The 14,921-nt window shown below is 52.7% G+C and overlaps 1 protein-coding gene across 1 annotated transcript; it reads left to right on the top strand.

Moving 5' to 3' along the window:
- Positions 1 to 7,842: 7,842 nt before the first annotated feature.
- Positions 7,843 to 9,498, top strand: LOC117835621 (expansin-like A2). The gene is made up of 5 exons (XM_034714969.2): positions 7,843 to 8,123; positions 8,231 to 8,340; positions 8,449 to 8,633; positions 8,820 to 8,952; positions 9,107 to 9,498. The coding sequence occupies exons 1-5, from the start codon at positions 7,991 to 7,993 to the stop codon at positions 9,353 to 9,355; spliced, it is 810 nt and encodes a 269-aa protein (XP_034570860.2). The 5' UTR covers positions 7,843 to 7,990; the 3' UTR covers positions 9,356 to 9,498.
- The last annotated feature ends 5,423 nt before the right edge of the window (positions 9,499 to 14,921 follow it).

The following is a 14,921-nucleotide window of genomic DNA, read 5'->3' as shown; positions in this document are numbered from 1 at the left end:
TATGTTAATCATCTGAAATCGTCTAGCTTCTACCATCGTACAACACCTAAAATATTTACCGGGGATCATCTAGTTCGGGGTGTTCATGAGATGGACCAAGTAAGGAAAAAGCCCCTATAATTGATTTATCATTTATAAAATGTACGATACATCAAACGGCAACATATTATAGACAAACAAAAAACAGGACTATAAGGCTCTACGGTTAAAAAGAGGTAGACATTTCGTAAATTAGTAGCCAAAATCAAAGGAAACTAATACCACAGGCAAGCATAAGAAGGAAAGACATATGCAGTTTAATCTTTATTTAATCTATAATTTTCCATATCTATAACTAACCACGGCAAGTGTCCGGTGATTGGTTTGTTGTGACATCTCTGTATCAACTCTCATTGTAAAATTGCAGGTGTTTAGTACTAACATTCCTACCGTTTTTGCCATTTACCACGGTTAGTGGAGGAAAGTCTATCCATCATAAAATCGTCGCAGGCCATACTTGTCACATGAACATGTATATATAGACTCCTTTTTGAGATTGTTATATAGAGACTCGTGAAGAGAAAAAGAGAATTCATCCAGAGTTCCAGACGGGCCTAAAACGCTGATGAATGATGATAGACTCAATGGGCCTACACTACTGACTGAGGCCTTCAAATTTCTTATTCTATTATCTAAGGCCCAAGTCCAGAAACCGTAGAATGCTATGGCCCACAAGATCTCGACATCACAAGCGAGCCCAGCATCCCCCACGAAGCCGCTCAACCCGCTGCCTGCTCCGTTTGCACCGCAAGCCGCTCGCCAGCTTCCACCACCCCACCCGCGCAGTACAGTGACCGTACACCGTACAGTGACCGGGGATGTTCCTCTTCCCCATCTCCACCTCTTCCAGCTTCGCGCCGTCCCGCGGGGCGCGGGGCGCGGAAGATGCTGGTGTCCGGGTTCGTGCCGACTGGTTCGTCTCCACTGTCGCATCTGGATGTAAGCTGGCGCCCGCAAGGTGTTCGACGCGATGTTCCACTGGAACACGGTCTCGTGGAACGCACTGATCACGGCGTACGCTCACGCGGGGGACAATGGCACACTCGCTGTTCAATACGATGCTGGGACCGGACTTCCTGTCCTGGAACGCCCAAAGGGCCCACAAGAAGCTCTGAAATTTATTAGAAGCGTGCCTTTTGAAGCAGATGCAATCATATGGAAGACTCTGCTAAGCATATCCAAGATCCGTCAAGATGTTGGAGTGGAGTGGCTGAGATCGCTGCTAGCAATTCTCTAGGACTAGATTCAATTGATTCGTCAGTTTATATTCTTCTCTCAAATGTATATGCTGAATCAGGGAAATTGGTTGATGTTTAGGGGACAAGGCTAATGAGGCACCAGGCAGGGAAGGTTGAAGAAGGAACCTGGTTGTAGCTGGATAGAGGTTTAAAGCCAAATGCATGGTTTTCTTGTAGGATATAAGGTCCATCCTAGGTCGAGGGATGTGCATGAGATGTTGAACGATTTGATTGGTGATATGAAACGCTTGAGCCTGCTTCAGCTTTTTTTGGTGAGGTTGATGAAGAGGGGAGCACATCTGAGCAAGATGACTTTCTTGGAACTGTTGGTCAATACTCTTTTTGTGATGTCTTGAGCTTTCACAATACGTTGACAGATTCCTCCAGCAGGGATGGCGGTACTAAAAATGATGCTGAGTCATAAATTCTGGAAATGTGCCTGGCAATTTCATGTAATCATGTTCTCATTGATCTTAGGATGCATGTGACTGACAACAGTTGGCATGGAAACAAGCTATGGCGTGATGATGACCAAAAGTGCAGAAAATAGGCTATGAAAAGAGATCAAACTGATGACATCTTATTTTGTTATGTAATCTGATTCCAGCTTGTGTAGAGGGAGTTGAGTAGATTGGCTGAGTAAGTATACATGAAACCCCCCATTTCCTGTCTTCACACTAGAAATTTTGCTGATGTTGTTTCAATTAAGAATACTGTTAGTTCTCTAATTCCACTGAACAACTTTATTGATTTTTCACTGTCTCTCAAACAGTATCTTTAGATGCTATATGGCTTTTTGCCAAATGTTTCTTGAGAGGTTTTTAAAATGTAAGAAGAAAAGGCAAGTTGAACTTTTGTCCAGAGGAGATGCAAGGTTCCAGTTAAAGCATTAGGCAGCCCTGAATGTTACTGAGGTATAAATTTGTCCAAGATTCGAGGTCTTTCATACTTCTTTATATCCGACTATATTTGAATTCACTTTAGCCGACTATACTTTTTAACTTTGATTAAACAATCTGAGTATCACTTTTTGGCTGTTTAGGCAACTTGAAAACAACAGTTATAAGCATAGGTTGATGCAAAAATACGTTTCTGTGTATTACTTTCCAGATCAGTAAATATTCTGCTGAGGTAGCAACGTTCATCAAGTTCAGATTGTGAAACATCACTGTAGTTCATAGTCTGGTACCACTAATTCCGGTGTAAGTATATCCCAATTGTCACTTCCATACTTCCACTGCTTAAAAGTTGGATGGCACAGTGCTACAAAAGGGTAGAATATTTGATAGTTACACCGATTATTGTCTGCGCCACAGAACATAACATCTGGTGGTCGGAAGTACTATGGGTGCACAGAAGTGAATCTGTCATATAGGTTTTGACATTCATTACTTTGCAACTGAATGGAAGGTGGCTGAGCATGTCCGAAAACCAAAAAAAAAAGTTCAGTTTTCGGAACAAAGGACAAGATAATGTGTAAGGGGTGTTTGGATCCCCTGGCTAAATTTTAACCCTATTCACATCGAATGTTTGGACACTAATTAGAAGTATTAAACATAGGCTAATTACAAAATCATTTCACAACCCCTAGGCTAAATCGCGAGACGAATCTATTAAACCTAATTAGTCCATGATTTGACAATATGATGCTACAGTAAACATTCGCTAATGATGGATTAATTATGCTTAATAGATTCGCCTCGCGATTTAGCCTAGGAGTTCTGCAAATAGTTTTGTAATTAGCTCATGTTTAGTCCTCCTAATTAGCATCCGAATATTCGATGTGACACAGACTAAACTTTAGCTCCATGATCCAAACACCCCAAGTTCCATTTACACCTCTATGGTTATCTTTCATCTTGCATTTTAGTAATAGCTGTACCGCCTATTATTAAGTTTCTTTCATTTTGCATTTTAGTAATAGCTGTACCTCCTATGATCAAGTTTCTTTTTCTATCCAAAATGTTTTAAATATTCCTCTTTGGTGCTTTGGTGGTGATCGGATTGGTCTTTGATATTTAGCTATTGCAGAAATAGCATGGGCATCGTCCCTTGTCAAGTGGGTTCAAGCGTCCTCCTCCATCCAAACACGTTTCTGTTGGGAACCTTTGACGTGCATAGCATGGCCACCAAGTTATAGATTTTAATTCACTGATTCAAAACAAAAATGTAGCATTTTTCAAAGTAGAGCACTTGATGAATTTGGACCGTCAGTGCAGAATAGATGCCTTTGCATGCCTGTGAGCTGTGGGCACTATGATAATCATCAGGCCCCTGACGTTTGTTCTCTCTAATGACGTATGTCTTGGTTCAACAACACACAGTCCAGAAGGCCTGGATCCCATTTCATTAGTCCAGTCCGGCGTAATTACTTATTGATTTGGTTTTTCTAATGGCATGCATCTAATATTGGTTTTGCTAATGACGTGCAACTAATATTGGTTTTGCTAATGACGTGCATCTAATATTGGTTTTGCTGATGGCATGCATCCAATATAGGTTTTGCTAATGACGTTCAACTAATATTCTGTTGTCGGTTAAAGCCTGATTTTTGATGGCCTAACCCAATCCATCGCTGTTAACCCTGATACTCGACAGGACAATATAACTGTGTCCGGTGGTAGCCGCAGACCTTTCTGACCGTGTCCATGTCAAGTGCAGGGATTACCTTTCCTTCCAGGCGAACGCAAAGCAACACCCGGGCAGGGGGAGGGGGAGGGGAGGGGGGGAGATGACATGGCAACCGCCGACCCACCGGCCGTGCGGCGCCCGAACGGCGGGCCGCCGCGTCGGACTCTACACCACTGCTACTGCCTCGCGCGCTAGCTGCCGCGCATGCAGCGAGCCAACGGGAAAGCTTTTTGTAGCAGACTGCAGACATGCCGGGCGGCGACGCGAGAGGCGCGTGGCGCGGAACGAGACGGCAAAGGGGTCCTGCATGCACAATTTGACGAGCCGTTACGCTCGCGCACGGGCACGGCACGCCGGGCGCGCGAGGGGACGCGTCGGCGGCTCGGCGCCGGACAGCAAAGTGATTGCGGCCGAGAAGCCCGTGGCAGGGATACGAACAGCAGGCGCCGCGCCGCGAGCGGTATCCGCGTCTGGAGGTCGGCTGCCAGATCGCGGAGGTCACCGAGAGAGTCAAACGTGGCAACGTGCAGTGAATGGCTGTCAGGCTGTGGCGGCGTGGTATGGGAGGGACGGTTCACGGTTGGGTCAACGCTTTCTTGATTAAACGGTTTGGCTGACTGACCAAGTGTCCGAGTGTCCGGTTCAGGCCGTTTCATGATTCGTGAACCGGGTGCCGCTGCTCTTACTACAGTCAGAGCATGGAGCGGCCAGTGTACGAGTAATTGTGATGTCGTTAGCTACTTGTTGCGCGTTAACGGCTAGTGGTTGACTTGGCCACTTGGGCTGCATCCCGCTATCGCGCGATGTCGTGCTTGCCCAAGCGCGTTTCGGCCAGCGCAGGTCAGAATCGTAGTGCCAGGTGCCAACTACCACCGTCCCCCGTAGTTAAGTTATCGTACAAACACTCCATCAGTAATACTGTTGTCGTCCGGTTGCCTTCGTACGCCGCATCATCTTATCTTTGCTCAAATAATATTCTCAATCCGTTTCAAATTGTAGATTATTTTAATTTTTTAATTTCGTAAATATTATTATGCATATAGATAGGTGTATCTAAAAAATTAAAATGATCTATACTTTAGAATGGAGAAGCACACGATACGAAGGAGACCTATGAGGATGTTGATGCACATATATATATTCAGAATTAGTCATGGTGGGAGACTACGGTCCGGATCCGGTCACTTTCGCAATAAGATTTTGAAAGGGACCCCGAAGGCCGAATAACCATCACGATGGGGTCAGGCATGATTGGGAGAACACCAGATTATGCCATCCACAAGCCTGTGCTGTAGGGCCACTGGCCTGGCGCGAGCACCATGATGAAACAACACCGCATGGCAGCATGGCACCGCGCGCACCACGCCCTGCCCAACTCGTGCTCTCTTCCCTGGATGGATGAGATCGGGTTATACGGGCAAAACAATGATCCTCAACGCCCTACTACTCCACAGTCCACAGGGATCTCGGCACCCAAAAACCTTGCAAGCTCTCAAACGCCCGGCGCTCTGCCTCTGCTCGGTCTTTGAGCAATCCCTCGCTCTGATCGTGTAAGGTGCTGGTTGGATACCAAGGGCTAACTTTACCTCCTATCATATCGGATGTTTGATACTAATTATGAGTATTAAATATAGACTAATTACAAAACTAATTGCACAGATGGAGACTAATTCGCGAGACGAGTCTATTAAGCCTAATTAGTCCATGATTTGACAATGTGGTGCTGCAATAACCATTTGCTAATGATGGATTAATTAGGCTTAATATATTCGTCTCGCGAATTAGCCCAAGGCTTCTGCAATTAGTTTTATAATTAGCTCACGTTTAGTCCTCCTAATTAGCATCCAAACATTCTATGTGACAAGGGCTAAACTTTAGCAAGGATCCAAACATGCTCTAAGGGTGCATTTGGTACCGGGGACGGGGCGATCGCAAATTTGATGGTGTTTGGTCTGCAGTCACGAGGGATGGGACGGGCCACGAATAGGAATATACCGTGAAGATGTGGGATGAACCCGTCCGGCCAAAACAAGCGGACGGGGTCATCCCACTTCGAGGCCGTCTAGCTTCGTCTTTCTCTGTTCGGTCGAGACTGGCGCGGGGGCTTCTCCTTCTCCATCTTCGGCGGGACTCCACGAGCGGCGTGGCAGGGGCCAAGGCCCGTAGGGGCGGGATCTCTGACGGCGCGACCTGGGCCCAAGGCTGACGGGGGTGGGGTCCTCCGACGGTGCGGCTGGTGCCCAGGGCTGGCGGCGCGTTGCCCAAGGCTGGCGGCCGGTGGGGTCCTCCGACGGTGCGGCCTGTGGCCAGCGAGGCGAGTGGGGCCGACGGGGTCCTCTGGCGGTCGGTGCCCAGGGCCAGCGGGGCGAGCTCCCCCGGCGCGTGCCCAGGCGGCGGTTCCAGTGCACATGGCAGGTCGGGCAAGCTCCCCAGGTGGGGGTGAGAAGATTGGGGAAGACTGAGGAAGAAGAGGCAGGACGGTGGGGCCCACTAACGGTGGCTAACGGAAGGAAAAAACGGTACTCATCCCACTCACTGCAGTGCCTCCAACCAAACAAAAAATCAGGACGAACCCATCCTTCTGAACCAAACACGAGTCGGGACGATCTCATCCCAAAAAACTGGGATGGGACTGACCCATCCTATCTCGTCTCCAAACCAAGCACACGGTAAGAAAACCCATTTGCACGACTCTCCCTATTTCTTGTTGCCTTTATGCCAGTAATGCAGTCTTGCGCGGAAAGGGAACGCCGGAGTGCGAAGTGGGCAGGGACGGCCCTTCCAAAACCGGGAGAAACGATGAATTGGAAAATCCTCCGGGGCTAGGCATCCCATCCCGAGCCGGCGGCTCCCGGTTCGGTACGGCGTGGCCTACTACCACTGTTTGACAGGATTAATGAAACGAAAAGCTCTGATCGAACTCGAACACAACCATGCACGCACGCAACGAAACGGCGGTGGTTATCCGGAACGGCCTGGGGTTGGACGACGACGAGGAGGAGGCGTCCGACGTGTCGTGATCAGGGGCCATGACCGCCGCGGTCTTGGTGGACTTGGTTACTGGCAATGGCAGGGAAATAAAAACGAGGCGCTGCGCTACCCGCCGGAACAGGGGCCCTGAGGGAGACCGGAGTAATCCGTGACCGTGAGGTGAACGATGATGCGGCTGCGGCGGCGCGGGCGCCCGGCCGCCGCACAGGGGAGGAAGCAGCGGACGGACGGTGGTGGTGGTGGCCCGTGGCACGCGATAAGCCTTGACGCCCTGTCCCCCTTGCTCGCTTCCCTAATCCTCGGCCACGTCGGCCACTCCCGTTCTTATCCCCTCGAATCAAATCCCACTCATCATCCCCTGCCCGGCTGCCCTTTTCTTTCTCTCCTAGTCTCCTTCCGGTCCTCGTCCTCAAACCCCTTAACTCCAGCAGCAACTTTTCTTCCCCATAGCTGGAATAGGAATACTACGGCTGTCAGGTGTTCAATCACTGCCATAAAAATCACCGCGGGATCGAACGCAAATCAACACACCGATAATCATGAACGGCGTTCAGATTTCTTTCGAGTACTGCCAGCGGATTACGGTGGTCAGCACCAGGTCACTTACCGACGGCCACGTGCCAGGCTGCCGGGAACGGTACTGCGCCAGCCCAGGCTTTCATCCGACGCCTCGCTGACGCGCCCCGCGCCGCGGCACGCGTGTCCCCGGGGGTCGGTGGCCGCCCCCCGGGCCTCAGCCTCACCGTCCTCTCTCTTCCTCTGTCCCCCACCACTATATCCGTCCCACGGCGCCGCGCTCCGCTCCCAACCGCGTCGCGTGTCCAAAACATTCTGCGGCCTGTTGGAGGGCAGCACCAAGTATCACCAGTCTAGGGCCTACTCTGGTTACTAGAAGGAGTACTCGCAGGCACCAGCTAGCTTCCGCACTGCGGCCAGAACCAGAAACCAGAGCGGCAGCCTTGCGGCGCCCGCGTGGAGGCGTGGAGCATAAAGCCGGCGCTCGCGCTGCTGGCAGCAATCCAATCCCCTGTTCTGCTCTGTTCTCCCGAGTAATCACAATTCAAGCCTTCTTCGACCTCGAGCTCGTCGTCATGAGGAGCGCCGCGTCCCTGTCCCTCGTCTTGCTCCTCGTCTTCGTCGCGGTCCCGTCTCCGGCTCGCGGCTGCGACCGCTGCGTGCGCCGGTCCAAGGCCACCTACCAAGCCTCATCGCTCGCCCTCAACGGTAATCAGGCATCCACAGGCTTCTGCGTTTCGGTTCATTTAATTTGTTCGTGGCTCGAAAGATTGGTCTGGCTGACCTTGTGGTTGCTGAATTGTGCGCCCGTGCAGCCGGTTCTTGCGGGTACGGCTCCCTGGCCGCGTCCTTAAACGGCGGCTTCCTCGCCGCGGCCAGCCCCGAGCTCTACAGGGGCGGCGTCGGCTGCGGCGCCTGCTTCCAGGTAGGTTCCTCCTCCTTCCCCGAGCTGTCCGCGACGGCCGACGGCCCCGATTCCTCCGCGTGTCGGTGGGCGAAACGGATTAAATTAAGCGGGGATCGCCCATTGCAGGTGCGGTGCAGGGACAGCGAGCTGTGCAGCGCCGCCGGCACCAAGGTGGTGGTGACGGGCCAGGCGCGGACCTCCTCGAACCGCACGGGCCTGGTGCTGAGCGCCGCGGCGTACGCGGCCATGGCCCGCGCCGGCGAGGCCGCGCGGCTCCGGGCGCATCGCGTCGTGGACGTCGAGTACAAGAGGTTGGTGGTTGCCCTGTTGCTCCTCCTTTGTCGCCGCCCGCGGTGCCGTGCGCGAGTACGGCGTCGGTAGTGTGCGTCATTTCGGTTTCGCTCGCACGTGCCGATGATGCAGAGAACAGCTGAGATTTTTTTTTTTGGTGTTTTGGGGAGAGGAGAAGAATTAACAGCTGAATTTTGTGCGGGCAGGATCCCATGCGAGTACGCGAACCGCAACCTGTCCATCCGCGTGGAGGAGAAGAGCCGGCCGCCGAGCCAACTGTCCATCAGGTTCCTGTACCAGGGCGGCCAGACCGACATCGTCGCCGTCGACGTCGCCACGGTAAGCAAACTTCTCCCCGCTCCAAACAAGACATTTTATCCTCCTTTTTCTCATAACGAGTTTGAAAGCTGAGGTCAACAAAGCAACGTTGGATTGGAGTTCACCGGCGGTTGATTAACGTGGTTGCCGGTGTGTTTTTTGTTGGCAAATGCAGGTCGGGTCGTCGAACTGGCGGTTCATGACGCGGGAGCACGGGCCGGCGTGGAGCACGGCGCAGGCGCCGGCGGGGCCCCTGCAGTTCCGCCTGGTGGTGACCGGCGGGTACGACGGCAAGTGGGTGTGGGCGGAGTCGGAGGTGCTGCCGCGGCGGTGGGAGGCCGGCCGCGTCTACGACACCGGGGTGCAGGTCGCCGACGTCGCGCAGGAAGGGTGCTACCCCTGCGACACGCACGAGTGGCAGTGACGCGCGGGCTGAGCTGTGAAAAACTGTACAGTTCTTTTTGCCTTTTTTTTTCTGCATCTTTTGCTCAATACCGTCCATTCTTGGATGGATGGACGGATGGAAAAATATGAAATGATGAATGGAATCGGAGAGGGAGAGTCAAACGTGCCGTTGCAACTTGGTTCGGCCTTTCTGTTCCCCCACTTCGATGTGCGGCGGAGTTGGAACGCACGATGTGCTGCGCGCGTAGTGTGCTGCGTGCATGATGGCTTTGGCCGTCAACGACGAGCGCTTCCACTGGCGGCTCGCTCAGGGCCACCCAACGGCACGGGCAGATGCCGTCGTCACGACGGGGAAGCCGGGAAGGTGATGTCACGAGGACGTAGCTGGGTCGGAAAGAAATGTTCGGCAGGGTTCAGCCAGCGCGGGCAACGGTAGGCTCCCTTGTGTAAGCGGACATCGGTGATGCTTTCTGGCCGGTGACATCGTGCGGTTGTTTTTCAAAAAAAAAAAATAACGTGCGGTTGTTGAGTTGAGCCTACTATGACGTATGATCGGCGTTGGAGTTGGAACAGAGTAACCGGCATTTGGAGTTTTGGACTTTTGCCGTTGCAGCATGCGTATCGGGCGGATTAGGTGGGCGTTCAGTGCTTTGAAACGATCCAGCCGAGAGTTCATATTTTGGACATGAGGCTCCCGATGCGCACTTTTGCTTTCTTTCTGCCGGAGCGTTATGCTCTGATGAGGAACACGGTTGGTGCCAGGGCGGTTGTTTCGCTTCGTCAGCCGCGCAGCGAGGAGCCGAGGAGCTGGCGCATCATACGATTTGCTCGCGCTGGGATTCAGTGAGCAGAGCAGCATTAGGGCATCATACTCTTCTCTCTTCGATGCCGCCAGGCATCGGTCAGAGGCGCAGAGCGCGGGTGCGCCTTACGCTTCATCGCGAACACACGATGGTATGTGCCATCTGCACCGTACGGGAACGTTCGTCAGATTCAATGAGAGCGCTTCGACATCTTCTGTACTGGCTACTACTGATCCATGGCTCCAAAAGCATTTGTTTCTGATGCCGTGGTGGGCCGGTGGCATCATCGGCTGTTCAGTCTGCGTGTTATCGACGTTGAAACAGAGCAGCCGGCGTTTTAAATTTCGCTGCTGCAGAACTTCCTTTTTTCCTCTCTGCTTGAGGGCGTGATGTTCCACTTGGAGCCTGTTTGGTTTACGTCATGAAGCTGTTCGGAATGATCCGAACCTAAAACCGAACCTGACGTGGGAGTTTAGTTTGTGTCACGGCATCAACTCGTCCGGCACTAATAGGTCATTCCGCGTAGTACGCTCCCACAGGCCAGCGGCAGGCAAATCTCATGGGCGAACTCATTCCGCAGGAAAAGCGGGACGAGCTGATCCTTTTTCACGTCGGACTAGTCCATGCCGGATCAATTGAATCTTCAAACCAAACACGCTGTTGAGCCCCGCGCGCGTCCCCTAGTTCAGGGCGCACGTTCCGGACAGAATGGCCCGATTGATGCCGTCGTTCCGGACGAGGACGTGATTTTGCTTTCTCCGTGCTTGGCAGCCTGATGTTCGGAGAGACACGGTCCCGGTGACACCGTTGCTCCCTTTTTCATAAACCCTGATAGTGGAGCTCGTTCCCATGACTGATTGTTACTGTGCGAGGAGAGCTCGCGCTCGCGTTCGGAACTTGTGATCCGGTGACAGCGTTTGACGCTTCACGGCCGCTGGACATATCAGCGTTCGGCAGGGCGCGGGTGTGCGTCGGGGCTCTTCGTCGGACGTGAACGGATCTTCTGCTCACGATGGCATGCGTCGTCGGCACCGCACGGCCGAGAGCCCCGAGACATCGAGCGGCCTGCTGTCACCAACGTCAATCGGTTCCATTGAACCATCCGACAAGAATTACTCAACGATTCTAGTACTAACTTCGCTCGCTCGCTCGCTGCAGGATGTAATTCAGAGAAGATACAGAGCAGGGGTACAAGAGAGGATGCAGCAGAAGTTTTCGAGAAGCAGCACCGGAGCGCCGAGGCCGAGCTCCCGAGGTGGCACATTAACCTTTCTCTGGCCCACCAGCCTACGCCTTCCTTTCTCTTCTTTCTTGCTTGCTTGGTTCGTGTCGCCCAGGCCCAGAGTTGCTCGGTCCGAAAATATAGCGGTCTGTTCATCTTCTCTCCTTGGTGGACTCAGAAAGGCCTAATTTATCCAGCCAATTCCAATTGCAAACTCAAGGCCCACGGTCGAAACCGTAATGGAGCTGTCCTTCCTTTTCACAGCGGTTTGGAACAGAGAAATTCACGTGGCGCAGGACGATTCTGACTTCCCCTTTTCACTGCCTGGCTGGCTGACTTGCCAGCATATCATCGTGACCGTCTTTCGCGTCGTCCTCCTCCTCCCGGCGTCGCCGTCCGCACGTCGAAGCGTTGGTATGGTACACAGTCGCGAAAAGGGCAGTAATGGCAGACCTCGATCGAGCTGGAACTGCGTGCTGTAGTACAGTAGTAGTGTAGTTTACCTTTTGCGGTGGCGGGATTCGGGCTATTCACTCCAAGATCCCAACTTTGACACTATGCAAGAAGAAGATTCTCCATCACATCAAACTTGCGGTATATGCATGGAGTACTGAATGTAGACGAAATCAAAAATTAATTGTACAATTTTGTTGTACTTTGAGAGATGAATCTTTTGAGCCTAGTTAGTCAATATTTGGACAATAATTCACAAATACAAACGAAATGCTACAGTATTGCTACAGTAATTTTGGCACATCAAAATTGGACAACTAAACGAGACCTCGGTTCGATGAGGTTGACTTGGTAGCAATGTGCCACTGCCACTGCTCTGTGTCCTCGGCGTCACATTGAATACCGCTGTACCACTGCATTGCTGCCTCGAGTCTCGACTGGCAGAAAGGCAGAGAGGCATCATCAAAGCTGGGTCTCGTGAAGCAGAGACAGGGACGGTTGACTTCATGACTTGTTCTAGAGGCTGCTAGATTGCCCGATACATGCAACTGGAGTATGCTGCAAGCCTCTTGCTCGGCGCAAAGGCTCTGAGAATTCGCAGCCGTCGTCGTCCCGGTCCCGTTGACACTTCCACATACTGGAGTCAGAGTGTGGACAGACGGCAACTTGGCGCCCGGGCGTCAATGCAACGCATAGGTCCAAGGCCCACGAGCGGCACTGTGCCTTCCTGCACGGGTATAACGTACAAGAAAGTCTACGCCCGTTCGTGAGCCCGTGACCTGCCTGCAGAAGACGATCGACGCGAACGCGTATGGTCGTGTGGGGTTCATTCATGCATCTGCTTGTTTCCTCGATCTCTGTTCCTCTCGATGACCTACCCGCTGATGAACACGCCCCTGAACTGAACCAATCCGTGACACCAATATACTTTACAGACTTCAGAAGTGTACGGAGCGTTTGATGGGCTAAAATTTAGTTCCTAAAATTTATATAAGTTAAATTTTAACTCCTAAAATTTAGTTCTGCTGGGGTGTTTGGATCCATAGACTAAAATGAACTAAAGTCTATAAATGCTATTGAATAAAGATAATTTTATCGTCCTTCCCTACCCCTCCTCTCCACTAGCTCGCAGGCATTGCCCCGCGCCACCTCCGCTGCGTGGTCCTCTCCACCACCTCCTCATCCTCTCCCTCCTCCTCGCCTCCGCCATGCGGTCCCAGGAGGAGGCCGCCTCCAGCCCCGTCGTATCCGAGCCCCCCGCATCCGTCGCCGTCTCGCCTCCTCTCCCTCGAGACTCCGTCGCCGACGACACCGCCAAACCCGCGCGCTCTCCAATCTTCTAGCCGCCTGCCGCCTCCGCCCACGCACCCGCATCCAGCTGCTCCAGCGCCCGCGCTGTGGAGGCGGCGGGGGGCGGGCGGAGGCGACGGGGTGTCCCTCTTCTTCCTGTTCTTCGGCGGCGCTCGCGTGGCAGCACGGCTCGCCGCGGCCCGCCATGGCCCTCCATCCCCGAGGAAGGCTGCGGCGAGGGGGGGGGCAGCCGGGGCAGCATAGAATGGCGGACAAGGCGGAGGATGGCCTGGGCTCGGATCCGGCGGGCGCGATGTTGTTGAAGAGCGTGGCGATGGTGGAGCTCCGCGGCCGTGCACGCCGTCATGGCCTCCAGCGGCGCCTCCCAGGGCCTTGGAAGAAGCCGCCGTCGCCGATCCGATCCGTGAGGCCGCGGGGGGCGGGCTGAGGACGTGGGGCCGGTCGGAGGCGGCGGGCTGGCTGGAGGCGACAGAAGTTGGAGGCGGAGGAAAGGGAGGGGCGCGGGAGGGGGGACCACGCGGAGAGGAGAGAGGAAGGGGGGGCAGGGTGTGAAAATTGATGGGGAGGAGCACCTTTAGCCCCTTTTAGGGCCTCTTTGGGGCTAAAATTTTTAGTCCAAACTTTAGCTATTCTACTATTTTTGCCCACAAGTTTGGATCCCAAGAGCTAAATTTTGAGTTAAAAGTGCAGAGCTAAAATCTAGCCCTTGGATCCAAACAGACCCGTAGTGACGAATAAGTTTTACCGAAACAGTTAGCCATTTATTTATATGTCAGCTCTGACCTTCCGAGAGAGTGCGTCCAAGTCCAAGTCCAAGCTCCTCGTTCATTCATGTTGCAGTTAAACCAAAAGGAAAAAATGGTTGACTCGTGCTAGCTTGTTCCCTGTAGTAGCTTATGGTGTGAGAAACCAATCTGTTGATGTTAAAGGCTCTGCAGTCAGCAGATTTTAATTTTCTGTCTCCGTTTACTGCCCCACGTACTGGAACCGGGAATACGGTGGGCAACTTATTGGCGCACCCTGGGATGAATGCAAACATGACACGTCCCACTAACACTACTAATACTGTAGTGGTATCTTCCTGTACGAGAAAGAGAAGTCTACGCATCGTGCGCCCGTGGCTCGGAGGGGATGTGGACGTGGAATCGCCTGGGACCTTAATCTGGATGCATAGCTTTCAGAATTCAGCGACCTCCCTCTGACGATGAGACACTAATTGATGTCGTGCTGAACATCAGAGCGATGCTCAAGGTCCAGAACATCCTCCTGAAGACCTGAACTAATCCATGACATCACAGCATGTTTCACCGACTTCAGGACCGGACTGCTAGCTAGCGTATTGACTGGGAGATCGATCGATGCATGAGATTTTAATTAATCTGCCGGTTTAATTATTGGCCGATCTGGACTCGAGACTACTACCTGGGATGGACGTCTAATTCTCGAACCCAGTTTACCTAACTTGCTGTCTACTCTTCTTGCATTATACTACTGTCTGTCAGCTCTGACCTCTCGAATAAGTCTTTTCTTGATCGCCACATGTCGACGTCGATCTCAGGAAAAATATAAACCGGGTCCGGGACCGGCCCTCGCGCGTCACTGCAAACGACGAGACGGCGTGGGATCGACGCAGGCGCCTGCGCTTAACCAAAGCTCGATCTCGCGGCTGAAAAGGTCCGCCCGGTCTATTTATAGAATGGTACTCCGCCGCAGCAAATTAACATGGCTGGCAGCTATCTATGCTACCGTTAGGCGTTACGTAGCTGCTGACACGAGGTGCCAGTCAAGGAGATTTG

The sequence above is a fragment of the Setaria viridis genome, chromosome 9 (assembly GCF_005286985.2).
Source record: "Setaria viridis chromosome 9, Setaria_viridis_v4.0, whole genome shotgun sequence".
Lineage (NCBI taxonomy): Eukaryota > Viridiplantae > Streptophyta > Magnoliopsida > Poales > Poaceae > Setaria > Setaria viridis.
Note: the sequence above shows the minus strand (reverse complement) of the source record. Positions and strands in the feature narration are given on the sequence as shown.